Here is a 14147-nt window from a genome sequence, read left to right on the forward strand (position 1 = left end):
TACAGCTCAACAGCCTACTACAGCACTCGCAGTCCTGGCTCAGCTTGAGCACATTGTGGGCATTGGCAGGTACATATTTACAGGTAGGCGTCCTTCCATGCCATGTACTATGTATGAAGAAGTGCACCAGGGATAAGAACACTCACGTCATATGCAAATTTACCTCTTAAATGTACTTTACGTGGGATTAAATCTTATCTATGAACAATACATGCATATATGTACATACACATAAAAAGAAAAAAATAAATATATGAAAGTATTATGCAGAGCATATGAAGAACATACTATAACCAATACCTCATTTACTTGGAACTATGATTTGAGTAAATAAGGATACCTCTGTGCTGCTCCAGGTTTAGCATTTAGGTGGTCTACACTGTCCTGTTTTGGAATGCAAGACTCCAGCGTCCTTGTTCTTCACAAAATTTGGAAACATGGATGTGAATTTGGACAGAATGAGCAGAAACAGAGAGATGGTCACATGCAGTGAAGGTGGAGACATGCAGTCAAATATATAAACCAAAAGCATTAAGGCACTATCTGCTGAGAAAGGCTATATTCCTCATTTCCCCTTCCACTGATTTAATCCATAAACTTTAAGGAAATGTGACAATTTTTAGACATAATATCAACAGTGTAAGATGCAATAAAGTAAAGAATGAAAACCACAACAAAATTTTAAAAAACCTTTATAATCTATATGCTCAATGGCAGCACTGTGGCTTAATAGTTCCCATTATCCTTCTTGAGAATTAATCTACAGTATTGTTTATTGGATTTGTACATATACCTACACAGAATATCTTCCCTTAGGAATTTGAAAAATGCATACTTTGTCACCATATTGTGAAATTTGCCAGAAAATGCAAGTAAATTTCATAATTTCATATATTTTGATGAAAACTTCATATTCTGTTGCCAGCCTGTCTGCTACAGTAATAATTAACAATTCAATAGCAAAGCAGAATAACTGATTCAGCTTTTTTTAAAAAGTCAAATAAAGTTCAGAACATTTCTTAATTTCTATATTATTTTCACTTCTGCTGAAGATGTTTAAGAACTTCAGACTTTGTTCACAGCTTTCAATTCGGCATAAATATTATTAGCTTGTTGGTTTACTTTTTATGGAATATATGGTAAAAAAATATTTTTTCTTGATAAAGTGCATCAATGTAAGATTTTTTTTTAAATAACAAATTTGGCTTTAATGAGAAAAATCAGCAAAATTTGCAGTCCACTAATAATCTAGGGTATGTAATAAATTTGCATCTATATCTCCATTATGGTGAGGAAATGCTAAAATTTCTCCTTAAGGTCATAAAATCTGCCAACTGTTACACCGAATCCCAGATCAATAAGGCCCTGTTACATATACAGACAAGCGCTATATATTATTTTACATAGACAAGCTATTCACAATTCCTGTTCCAAAGACACATGTGCCCCAAAATATTTATCACTGTTGAGTGTAAAAAAAAATCTACACACAGAAATATGATAATATTCCTATTAACATTAAAAATTAATATTCTTAAAGTGACAAAATAACATTTTTATAAAATTCAGTGTCAAACATTTTAAATTATTTACTACTGGCTTGTACAATAGAGCCCAGTGGTTTGCAGTGAGTCTGTTCATTTATGCAGCCTTAAAGCCGTCAAGAATGTCATGTTCAATACTTCCTGCTTTTTCCTGAAGATTTCTGAAAGGCTGGATCTACACAGTATGTGAGCTGGGAGGTCACAACTACTCTGATGGCTTGGCAGCTCCTCACACTCATTCCTAGCACTTCAATTCATGTCTTGCCAAACTGCCTCCCTGACCAAGTCACATAGTGTTGCTGGAAAGACAAGAAAGGATCGTCCAGGCCACATCAGTCTGCCAGTGGCAGTGCACAGCACCTCAAGTTCTCTTTGTGAAAGTACCAGAATGGTACTTGCTCTACAGCTGGCTTCAGGATGATTCTTGGACAAGCATTCTTACAGATGCATGCATGACTGCCAAAAGCTGCTTCTCTTAACTGAAAGTACATGAGGTTTATTTTATCCAGTCTTCGTTATATGCTGAAATTATATGCATACTTCCCAAAGAGAACAGTCTGAATAAAATTCCCACCTACCATTAAATTCTCAACTTTCATTCTCCTTGTTTTTATCATCACTTACAATTTCACAATTTTGCAGTTCTCCAGTCACCAGAAAGTCTCTCACTTTGCAGACTTTCTAATTCTCATTTCTAATACAAAAACCAAAAAGCCTCCCAGCAATGATGCTACCAAATTTATACCAAGAACTATTCTTTAAAATGTCTTATAGAAATACATGATACTAACCAAACACTTCTTAATTCTTAACACTGAAATAACATATGACCCATGTCTTCATCTTGTCAAGTTACATCAAGGAGTCACTTTTTCTGATATGGCAAGTGAACGAATTCCAGAATAACAACAATCTTGCCAAGACCTTTACTAAAATATATGTTATGAATCATTATCAATAAATACAATGTTGCAAAACCTGAATTTAGATTATCAAAATTAGAAATAATGCATAAGGTATATGTTTAAGAAATGTATTCAGAAATAGATCTTCTTGATTGCACCCTAAATGAAAATTGGGCCAATTTGGAAGATAAATCTGGAACGTACTCAAATGAAGAGTAAGATGACATCTGTCAAAGTCAATTAATCTGTGAAAATACAATTTGAAAGTGGTGATAAGCAGTTAGTTAGTTACCTCTGCTGATCCATAAGACACTCATTCCCCAAGACCCAGTGTATCAGTTGTCCAACTGATACAAGCACATCTTAAAAACCTGTAAATTATAGAACTGACTGGTGTTGGCCAACTGCCAAAGCTATGGGAAATAATCAGAATAAATGTAAACTTGAAGAGTAAAAAACAAAGGTAAAGTACCTGTAATGGTGTTTTAACTCTGCTTTAATGTGTGTAACTCTACACACAAAGTGGGCTATTATTTTGTATTGGGCATGCAATACAAAGAACCCAATGTTCTCCAAACTTCCCTTAATCTGGAAGAAAGATCCTGGAACTGGGAGGCTGCAACCAGTTAACAGGATTGGGGGTTAGCCTAAACTCCCAGATTCCCAACCGACTGTATCACTGTGATTTGATGATCAGATTACCTGCAAGACTTCCAAGCATAAGGCAGCACTGATTTCACTCAGAACATTGGACTGCTGTTTCTCCAACTCAGAATCTTTCCCATAATAGATTCCATGTCCTATAGATGCTTTATTGTAATACCTTTGCTAACAGGTATTAGATTATTTCAGTCATTCTCCAGAAGACTTCATCTGGCATCAAAAGGCTTACAGTTCTGCATTAAGGATGGCACTATTTAGATGAAAACCTAACTTCACTGTTACATGATATTATTATGATTTAGTTCTAATAATTTCAATGACAACAAGATTTTTATCAAGTCTGATCCACTGAAGTCAAAGACATTCTTTCCACTGACTTGAAAAATGGAAAGTGAAATTACTTAAAAATGCCTAAAAAATACAAAGTGCATTTATAAACTATTAATAGCTATCCCATTAAAGGGATGTGTTGGCAAAATTTCTAGAAATGCAGTCAGATACAGGCACAATTTTGAAGTAATGTTTCTCAAATTTAATTTTATAATGCTGCTTCACTCAAATAAAAAAAGAAATGGTATCCAAACAAAATTACACTCTTCCCACCTCGTATTAGTGGAACACATCCAGTATCAAGCAATCATGACAAATTACAGTACAAATATATGTACTGTGGATAGATTTTAGCAGAAGGTAAGCACTAGCACTACAGTAATTGAGCTTTATCCATAAAGCAGTCTTACAGTTTTAAGTGCAACTTCCTAAGACTTTACACATTCAATGGATTATTTACATGAACCATCTGTATCCTGTTATTTACTGTAAGACAAAAAATTCAAAGAAAATTTTTGAATTTGCATTTCAATAGAAATTACTATGCCTGCTTAAAATAAATGCAGATCTGTCTGGAAAAAAAAAAAAAAGTACTACTGCCAAAGCAATGGAATACCAAAACTGATTTGAGTAGAAAGTTCATGACTTTCTTAAGACTTAATCATAGATGGTATTCAGTGTAAAAAATTATTTAAAGCACTGGTGGTTTTAACCAAAACCTACCTTGTTAGGAAAACCTGCTCCATAGAGACCATCCTAATTTAGGACAGAATTTACACACGCTGCCAGTTTTTCCATACATCAACTAGCAAGTGTTACCAAGACTTCCAACATATCAGTTTGTGGGTTTTTATCCTCCCCTTAGGAACAGTTTGTTAAAAAAAAGGAAAATAAAACCAATAAAAATAAAAATAAACATCTAGACAAGAACAGGCTCTACAACAAATATTTATCATATTATAAAGCACCACAGTGAAACACCACCAACATTTACAGAAGCAGCTAAAAACAGACTAAAGAACATTAACACAGATGATGTTCTGTTGTATTAGACATCTTATTTCATGGCTTGTGACCATTCAGTCAAACAGAAAAGTTTCTCTATAAAAGGTGCTTTATAACAGTTCAATAAAATGCAGCAATGCTATCTAAGCTGCTGTTTTATTTTGGGCTTCTGAGAGTTGTAAGTCTCTCTCTACATATATGCATACTTTTAAATTTCAGTATAGTCCTCTGAGAGTGCAAGATGCAGTAAGCCACTTTTCCACTGGGCGGAGTTGACTAGTACCTGTCATCCTCCGGAGATGCATGCTGGATATGAATCCTGGGACTAGTAGGTCGTCTCCTCTCTAGGGAGGGGGACCATCTACCGCTGTTTGCCCGTCCAATAAAACAGGAAAAAAATAGGATATTTAGTTTGTGATAAGATTAAGTATGTAGTATTTGAGACTGGAAAAATACCCCAAAAAGTAATGCAAGTGTGTCATTTACTTATTTTTCTCTGGCAGTTTTCTAATTCCCAAGTATACTATTCTTATGGCTGCTTACTGCAGAAACATTATAGTTGAAACAAGGAGAATGTATGCCCAAAGAAATTGGACTGATACAAATCTTTTACATAGTGTACCATTAAGTTTTCAAATATTCTCAAATACTAGACTATCTACAAGACTTTCATCTGCATAAAGAGTCATAATTCCGAACTAGAAGAGCTTTTCAAAGACCATATGATGGTCATTTTCTGTCGACTACAGGCTGGTATTTTGTTAAGCCTATCTCTCCTACCTATTTGCACTGAAAAACGCATTCTCAGTAAAAATGTAGGACTATGAATTGTAAGAAAAATTCTAAGGCATAAAAGTGACCTTTTTCTGCAACACAATGAGAGAGTAATGGGAAATTAATCAGCTACAACCAAGCTACACATATTTGCATACAAGTACTGGTGTAATTTTTTTTCTTTAAAAATATATATTGAAAGTGTGTGCAGCCAGCTTCCTCTTCTGTTCATTTCTCTGTATCCCTGCAGTACCTGTCAGCAGATTATGTTACATAATTAAATTTAACAAAAAGAACCTGAACTATGCATGAAAACTGCTGTCTTACAAGATTTTTTCTTGAAAAAACTTATTTAATTTAGAATTATATATACTATAGACTTGTGTTGCTTACTTTGTTTGGCTGTTATGTGGTTGTAATAGTACAAGTGTATGTATAACAATTTACAAAATCAAAATATACCAATTAATCTACAAACAGCAAAATGTTTACATAAACTCTGCAGACTATCTAATATTTCACTTTCTGAGGCATCCTTCCAGTCCATGTAATAAGGAAAAGGATTAGATTTATGGAACATGCAAATAACAAAGGTTTCGGGGAGATTAGCATCACTTGAACAGCTAGGCAGATCTTTCAGAAGTTTCAAGAGGAAATACGTTGTTAGTAGTTAGTTTCTTTTTCTCTCCAAAGCAAGAGTTAAAGAAAATGTTAATGCATCAGTGCACTCAGTCAAAGCCCTTAATATGCTGATACCCACTACAAATATTAAACAGTATTTGATAGAATTAGCTAGGTCATGCAGTATGAATTTTGAGAACATGCTCTCTTTCACTGAATTTTGAATGACCATGAGACACAGTATAATGCAGACAAACGTGCAATAACCTATTCCTTTACATGGTTGAAAAGAACTGGAAACACAAGACATTGCATACATAATGCAAACAGCTACTTTACCGTACAGTATTTTAAATGTAAATGGTGATATTCAACATAACTGTTAAAGGCATGCAACATAAACACCTAATACTTCAGACTTACTAAAAAACCTTAGAAAAGTCAACATGAAATTTAAGCACAAGTCTTAACTGGATCAAGCGACAGCTCCAACTTCTCTGTTATCTATTCATGAGTAGGTAACAGGTAACTGTTCAACTTTGTATCTTGTTTAGCTAGTAGTGACCAGGTGACAGCAAACATCCTGAAGATCCTTGAAATGTTTTGATTCCTACGGCAGCAAAGCACCTCAAAACAGATCTAACACAGCTGCTGGGCTGCATTTTGCAGATATTTTGTATATGAACTAATCCTCGGGCTGTGCACCTCGGATTTATTAGCTCAGATCTCCACTGACTAATCTCTCAGGACCAAAGCATACCAGCAGTACCGATCCATACAACTGCTCTTGTGCTAGCTGCTAATACACACAACAATTGCTTGCAACAAGAAAAAGTGAATAAAAGCCACACTAAGTATTATTAATGTGCTTTTCTGACTTGAGGCTGGGGATTGCACACAGATTTCTCTGTTCTAAGGAGATGGTAACCAACTTGCAAAGGAAACAAAAAAAAAATCATAACCTCTGAGACACAGTTAAGAGGGCAATAAAAAAAAAAATCATACTAAAGGAAGTAGTGACAGCAATAAACATTTTCAATAGCATTAAAGGGTATTTATGACTATATTATAAACTAACATATGTCTTACAGATCATCACAGAAAATTCAACAAAATAATAATTTTGAACACCTAGGAATAAATAGGAGGGGGAAAAAAAAAGGCAGGCATGGTACAACTGTATAGGTACATTAGTAAGGGCTGGATCTTTTTGAGTATCCCAGTGTATACTGTGCCAAAGAGAAATATGTGAAGGATTATGTTCTGTACCAAACTAGTACATTTACTAAAAAACTTTGGCAGGCCCATGTCAGTGTAAGGTCAGTTTGCCAGTCAAGTTATACGGACTTTCCTTGCTTAAATATTGTTGCTTATAGCAGGAGAAAAGGAATGTCTTTTTTTTGCTGTTCTGCTTTTGTTTTAGTGCAACTAACAAGACATAAGCCCCAAAATCATATATACTGCTGAAAGTACTTTTCTGCTGGTGTATGTGGATTAACACTATGACTTTTACTGGCAAAGCAGCATCTTAAAAAACGATAATTACTCCAAACATTCCAAACGACAAGAATGATGTTATACAGAGTTTAAGGATCAAAACCATTTCCAATAAATTGTTAACACAGAGAAATAAGGCTCTACTGTCTACCAGTTACACATGGCCAATACCATTTTGTTGAAAAAGGTCAAGTGGAACATTTTAACTCTTGATCCCAGATGCAATCTAATTTATACCCTCTGAGGCAAAAGGTTGGAGGAAATGAGTAGGAAGAATTTTCTTGATAGGTAAGTATACATATAAGTGTGTGAGTGTGTATATATATATATATCTAAAAATATATATATATATATAAGAATTTTCTTGCTAAGGTAAGTATACTTATAATTTTGTTGAAGAAAATACGTAATGCCACATTTGGAAGTCTATCATTATATTTCAAGGACCAAAAACCTAAATTTGTAAATAAAACACACAAATCCATTCTGAGGGAAAAGAAAAAAGGAAACACCTTGAAAACAAATAACAAAACCTTCAACATCGGTCCCTCAAATATAAAATGCTGTACAGATTGGACTTCACAAAACTGTATACTGTTTCTCTTCGCTACAAGCAGGACTGACTACACCTGACAGATATTTGTTTAATCTCTTCTTAAGTCTCCAGTAATAAAGTCTAGACGACCTTTTCCATATTGACTGTCACACTATGTCATTATACTAGCCTTCAAAAAAGCTTTCCTACTATTTAAGATGAACCTATCTTACTTTAAGTCACTTATTCTCATCTTGCCCACACATAGACAAAATGCTTTCTGCATACCTTGAACTTTAATTCTGTCTTCTTCAAGCTAAAATCTCCTCTATCATTACACACAAGTGATCACAAACCTCATGCTAAAGCATAAGCAGATATATTCAACAGTGGAGAATGAAATCTTCTAAAATTAGCTTCCTCCAAAACAAAAGATTGATTTCTTGTTTCTTATACATTAATTATACCATCTTCCTCCAAAAATTGGGCTGTATTGGAAAAACATTTATGTCTGAACAAAAAAAAAAGTGCGTGTTGTTAATCCTCTGACAGAGCCACGCAGATCTTCTAATTTGCAACAAAACCATCATGGAAATTTTGAACAATAATTTAATAAAAAAGAGCTTTTCTACACCCCCATGAAAGACCCCAAATCAAAGGCCCCTATGTAGTCACTATTTAAGACCTCTAAAAGCAAAGACATAAAAGTTTAATAGTGACGGACAATTCTTCTGGATCAGGCCCACAGATGATTTAGCAAAACCTCATGTTTAGCAGAGGCCATTAACACACACTTCTCTTCATGAGGAGGCTCATGAGAAATGCTGCAGATTCTGTTGAGTGCCTAACGGACAAAGGTTGTTGAAGATAATTTATAAAGACATAACAGACCTAGTTAACATCAGTGACAGGTTTAGTTTTGAGTATAATATTCTAACTAGGTAGTTTACAATTGCCAGTTTCTGTTTCATTGAATATTTAACTTGATGGGTGGCCCCTTGAAATAAAAATACAAAACATATACTGCTTCTGTCCATATGTTATTGCATTAAATAGCTGCTTATAGATGCATACAGCTGTATATATCTGCACACTTAGTTATTAATATGATGCTACAATAATTTTTTTAAACATCTAGAATGGTATCCTGTATTTCATTCTGAGTGGCCTTATTTCCGTCACACTTTTTTTGGATAGACATATATGTTTTATCTATGATATCTTAATCTTGACCTGAGAAAGGAATGAACTATTGCAGATCTATCTGAGATATCTCAGCAGAACTTTAGTCACTCCTCTGCAACAAGGGCACAACTTGAGAAGCAAGATCCAGTCAAGGAGCAGCAGGAAGTGGGGAGAAGGGAAAAGGAAATTCCACAAAAAAAAAAAAAACAAACCCAAGAGAAATCTAATCTTAAAGAGAAAAGTACGTTCTTATTGACAGGTCCTCTCCCATGATAATGAAAGTGATGCAACTGTTTTAATAACCCCACTGTGGGTTGACTGACAAAGCAACTTTGTATTATTAACTGCCACACTAGTTAAGTATGTATTGCACAGATGAAATTATAATTCCACCATATTCCCACTCAATGGAAGCCTATTATTGCCTTTAATGAAGCTAAAATCTCAGTCTAAAATGGTATAATTCAAAACACAGGTGGTGATGAAAAATTCTCCTGTGGAACAATCCCATCTGTCAAACACACCAATAGTATTTGGTTCACCTAAGATTTTTAACCAAGGTATTGTAACATTAAAAATTCAGAAAGCATCCATAAAATGCCTGCACAATGTATATGAACACAACAATATTTCAATAAAATTGCAAATATGTTTTCTTAAGATTTATGTGAGCCTTAATATAATGTCACAGAGTGAAAAAAGGTTTAATGCAGTGATTTACCTTATAGTTGCAAAAGCAGATGACGCAGATTAGATTAAGGAAGCAATGAAGTTTGGATGTTTTGTAGAAAATATGGCATGATACAAACAACAGTTCTGGTTTGAAATATGAGAGTTTTGTCATATAATTTATAAATTATGTCACCGCCTTATTAGCAGTCCACAGAACAGGCAAGAAACAAATATTATACTTTTTAGCAAACGATGATGAACAACCAAGTGGTACTTTGTCAAAATACTTAACACTGCAATGCTATTATCAGCATACTGAGGACTTTTGTAAACAATGACATCAGCTTGAACTAAAACAAGGAAAGAAGCCAGAAGCGGTCATAAACTCCAACACACAATTTACATGACATACATGAATGCAGGAGCAAATATGTCTACAAATACCAAAGCAGACATGAATGTACAAGTATGTAGAATACTCAAATGAAGAAAAACAAAACTGAGAAAGATCACCAGCACAGATGACAAGAAATTCATAAGTTTTTATTTTATACCTTTCTCGTTCTGGTGAATGCAAACTAGTATCTGGTCTCAAGCAGTTGGTACTAGCACTCCTAGCCCTGTCAAGGGAGGGCTGTAGTTCACTAGTGCCAGTGCATTGCATCCAATGGTAGAAGAGAAAGAAAAAGAAAACAAAGAAAGGAATACAATGTTAGATATTAACTCATAAAATAATGCTCTTTTTACAGAAAATGCAGAATCACAATGATTTAATTAAGGAAAACGTAAAAGAGCTGACTGGATGACAGTGCCAAGATTTGTTTAGAAAATAAAAGCAAATAAAAGACTGCTAGAATTTTTTTGCTAAGACTGTTGAAATGTTTAAAACTGAATGAGACAGAACAACATCCACTTGGCAAGAAAGTGAAATGAGAAATACCAAATAATAAATTTAAATCCTTATCAACAGCAGTAAATCTTAGGTCAACATAAAAGGATGTGATACATTACATATTATGTGAAATCACTTTACAGTGAAGCTCATTTATTTTGCAAATCCATATGAGATTCCAAACAGGAGCGGGAAATTAATCCTCAGTTTCTTACCTAGCCAGTAGGTCATCTCCAAATTTCGGTATTTGTGAATTAAGGCAATCACGAAGGAGTGAAATATCCTGTCTAATCACTGATTTGGTCTTAGCACATGCAGGAAGAGTTGTGCTTTGTGAATTAAAATTATTTAAACAAAATGAAAATAAATGACATGTAACCAAAACCAAATAAATAAACAAAGGAATGTAACAAAGAAAAAGATGTCACACATAATTTCAAGAGTGAAAAAAACTCCACCTAATACCAAGTGGTTTGGTGTTTTGGGGTTTTTTTTTATAGTGTAAGGGTTAATTTAGACAGTTATATAAAATTATTTTAAGATTGTACCCCTTATCTCTCAGTTATAAAAACTGTATGAAATATTTTATATTTTTATTTAACAAGACAAGACTATCTATTTTTTAAAAAGGAACTAACTACTTAAAGCGGACTCTAAACATCTCTTACCTGTATAGGTTCCAATGACTACCATTTTCTAGTAAAGGCATCTTGGGTGGTAATGTTTTATAGTGCCTAACAGAACTTCTTGAACGTGGTAGAACAGAAAAGAAAATAGAACAACAAAAAAACATGCCAGAAATAAAAAGACAGGTAAAGGTAAGGCAAGACTGACCAGAATGCAAAATAAACACATAATGTTCTACTACATTTAATAGCTGTACGAGTAGATTTCTCAGTACATGTTTTCTCAACTCAACTACTGTGACAGCTATCTGGGGGACAAATTCTTGTATATCCACTTCTGTTAACACAGTCCGTGAGCACATGACAATACTATTATGGCTCAGATTTTTTTTCATTGTAATGAAAGTAATCTAAATTCCATTTTTAGAGATTTTTATTAAAATATACAAGCTGTTGTAAAAGATTAGGTTGTTATTAAACTTGCAGTTTATTTCTCTTAGTAATGCCTTTAGATGTCATAGACTTTATCCTCTTCAGTAGCTCAGCATGAAAAGCTTGCTAAAACAGTGATATATAGTGTCAAAAACTCAATGGTAGATGTATTAGCATCTGGCATTTTTGAATGTGGAAGTCTTTTTGAAGTGGTGTATTAGCTTCAAAATCTAACAGTAATTAAATTCTATTAATAATAAGCTAATTAAAAAAATTAGATCTACTACATTAGCCAGCACAGCAGCACTCTGAGATAGTATATGACAACTGTCCAATATCATCACTTACAGTAAATGAGATTTTAGAACAGGAAATGTTTGCTTTATTATCCAGCTCTACCCAATGAACAAGGGAGAAATTTAAAGGCAGACAGTAGCTGCTGAATGGGAATCATGGCCATTTAATGGTTAAGGGTTAATAACAAAGTTCTAACAGTTTTCCACATACTCTACCAGGACACAGCTGTGGTGCTATTAGTAGAAGGATCAGCAGCCTTGAGGATTTTGCAGCTTCAAGAACAGTCTGTCCCAAATAGGACATTTTGATTCCTATTAAGGCTTAGACCTAGGCACGGCAGATCAACATTACAGACTTGGTTGTGTCACAGACAGATGAAACACCTCTTTGCCTGGAAATCCTAGTGTTGATAAACCCTGAGGGACTTAACAGAGGAGCTTTGACCCTTCTTGTACAGGTTGAGCAGTCATCACTGCTGACATCTCTACTAGAGGTCACTGTGACGTTGCAAAGTTGGGATAAAGGAATGGTTGTCCCTCAGGTCAATCCTGGCAAACTGACAGATATTACCAACCAAAGTGGGTGAGATCCAAGACATGGACTGTGACCACCCATGGTCTATGGCATAGGTACACATGTCCTTCCACCATTTCTGCTATTAGTCAAGAATTGCATACAGATGGACATGATGGACAGCTAGGACTCGTATTATTCTAAACAGCTGTATTAAAGTAACCATATATCTTAACTTTGCAGCTTGGCCTATCTCATATTAATATTTCTTTCATTTAACATTAAACAATTAACATTTCTTTCCCATTTTAAGCTGAAGCTGTCTCAACAATTAACTAAAACTTTATTCTGCAAGCTGCCTAGAAAACAAGGAAAAAGCCTTATAACGTTTCTAACATGAATAAATGTCAGGCCACTACAAATGAGAAAGGACAAAAGATGGCAACCAATGCGAGACTGAATTTTTGGTAAAAGGATTTTTGAGACTATTCAGTCAAGGAATGGATATTGGCAATTTTCTTGGTATTATTCAAACTTGGATTAGGCTGCATAAGCCTCAGAGTTAAATTTAAAATGACCTTCAATATGTTATTAAAAGTACCCTTTTTTTTTACAGTATACCATTACTGTTAATTTAAAGGGGTGAATTTGTTAATTTTCTTGATCATAAAAAAAATAACAGTAATAATTAGAATAAGGAAAAAGGCAAAAAAAGGCCTGAATCTCTGAATTCAGTGTAGCTCTTGCCTAACTCTATTGCTGCTCATGCAAAATTTTTAGCTGGTTAACTGACCAGACTCTTTAGTAGACTTGTAAAACTATTGGAAATCTATCGTGGATGGGCAAAGTGCATCAGAAGTTCGTGATACAATATTTACTTCATGAATTAAGTGAGAATTTAAGCATTGGCACTGTAGAATTCTAATGAAAAATATAATCTTTAAGAGGGAAAGGAAAAGCATAGAGCTGGGGCAAGGAGCGGGGTGAAGATATAGACGATACAGCAGAAAGAGAAAGGCCACAGGAAGGAGGCAGGAAAAATTGCTATTACATGACAATAAACTGACATAAAATAACAGGGAGTGAAACAGATTATTAACCTTTAAAACCTAAAATGTTGAGGAAAAAGCTTTTTTAGCTGAAGTATGAGAATAAAATTCTTTCTACTGATAATGAAAACTCAAATTTTAATTTCACAGCTTCACTGATGCACATATTTTGGGGGGGATTTTTTTTTATTTATTATTTTACCTTTATACCTTGTAATAGAATCCTATCACAGCATCTTCAATGCTGTTTCAATTTAGATGAAGAGAATTAAAGCAACCCAAGGCATATTAAAAAACCCTGCTCTGGATGGGAAAATCCTACACCAAGTAAATGAATAAGTACATTAGACAACTTGGTTTTAAAAGTTTGATGGCTTTAAACATACACCACCGACATAAAACTCTTAGCAACATCCAGATCCCGAACAGAAAAATGGTTAACTACTTCAACTTCAACCTACATTTTTATTGATTCTAACTGGAAGATTTTCTACACAATCTGACATGTATTTTTAACAAGGTTAGCAGACATGGCAAAAAAAAAGGGGACGGGGGGCAGAGTTAGATTTGTTAGATATTTTAGTCTCATTTAGTTTCACAACACTGG

The 14147-nt window shown here is 34.3% G+C and overlaps 1 protein-coding gene across 1 annotated transcript in view; it reads right to left on the reverse strand.

Moving 5' to 3' along the window:
* The window catches only part of LOC104626465 (regulating synaptic membrane exocytosis protein 1-like), a gene marked incomplete at its 3' end in the record, with an annotated part of 211901 nt that overhangs the window by 59931 nt on the left and 137823 nt on the right, over positions 1-14147 (reverse strand). The window contains exons 22-24 of the mRNA XM_010294397.1: positions 10839-10952; positions 10286-10375; positions 4731-4814 (exon numbers count right to left, since the gene is read on the reverse strand). Of these exons, the coding sequence (XP_010292699.1) occupies positions 4731-4814; positions 10286-10375; positions 10839-10952 (288 nt within the window). The remainder of the gene's footprint in view (positions 1-4730; positions 4815-10285; positions 10376-10838; positions 10953-14147) is intronic.

Source organism: Phaethon lepturus, unplaced genomic scaffold, assembly GCF_000687285.1.
Source record: "Phaethon lepturus isolate BGI_N335 unplaced genomic scaffold, ASM68728v1 scaffold4269, whole genome shotgun sequence".
Taxonomy (NCBI): domain Eukaryota; kingdom Metazoa; phylum Chordata; class Aves; order Phaethontiformes; family Phaethontidae; genus Phaethon; species Phaethon lepturus.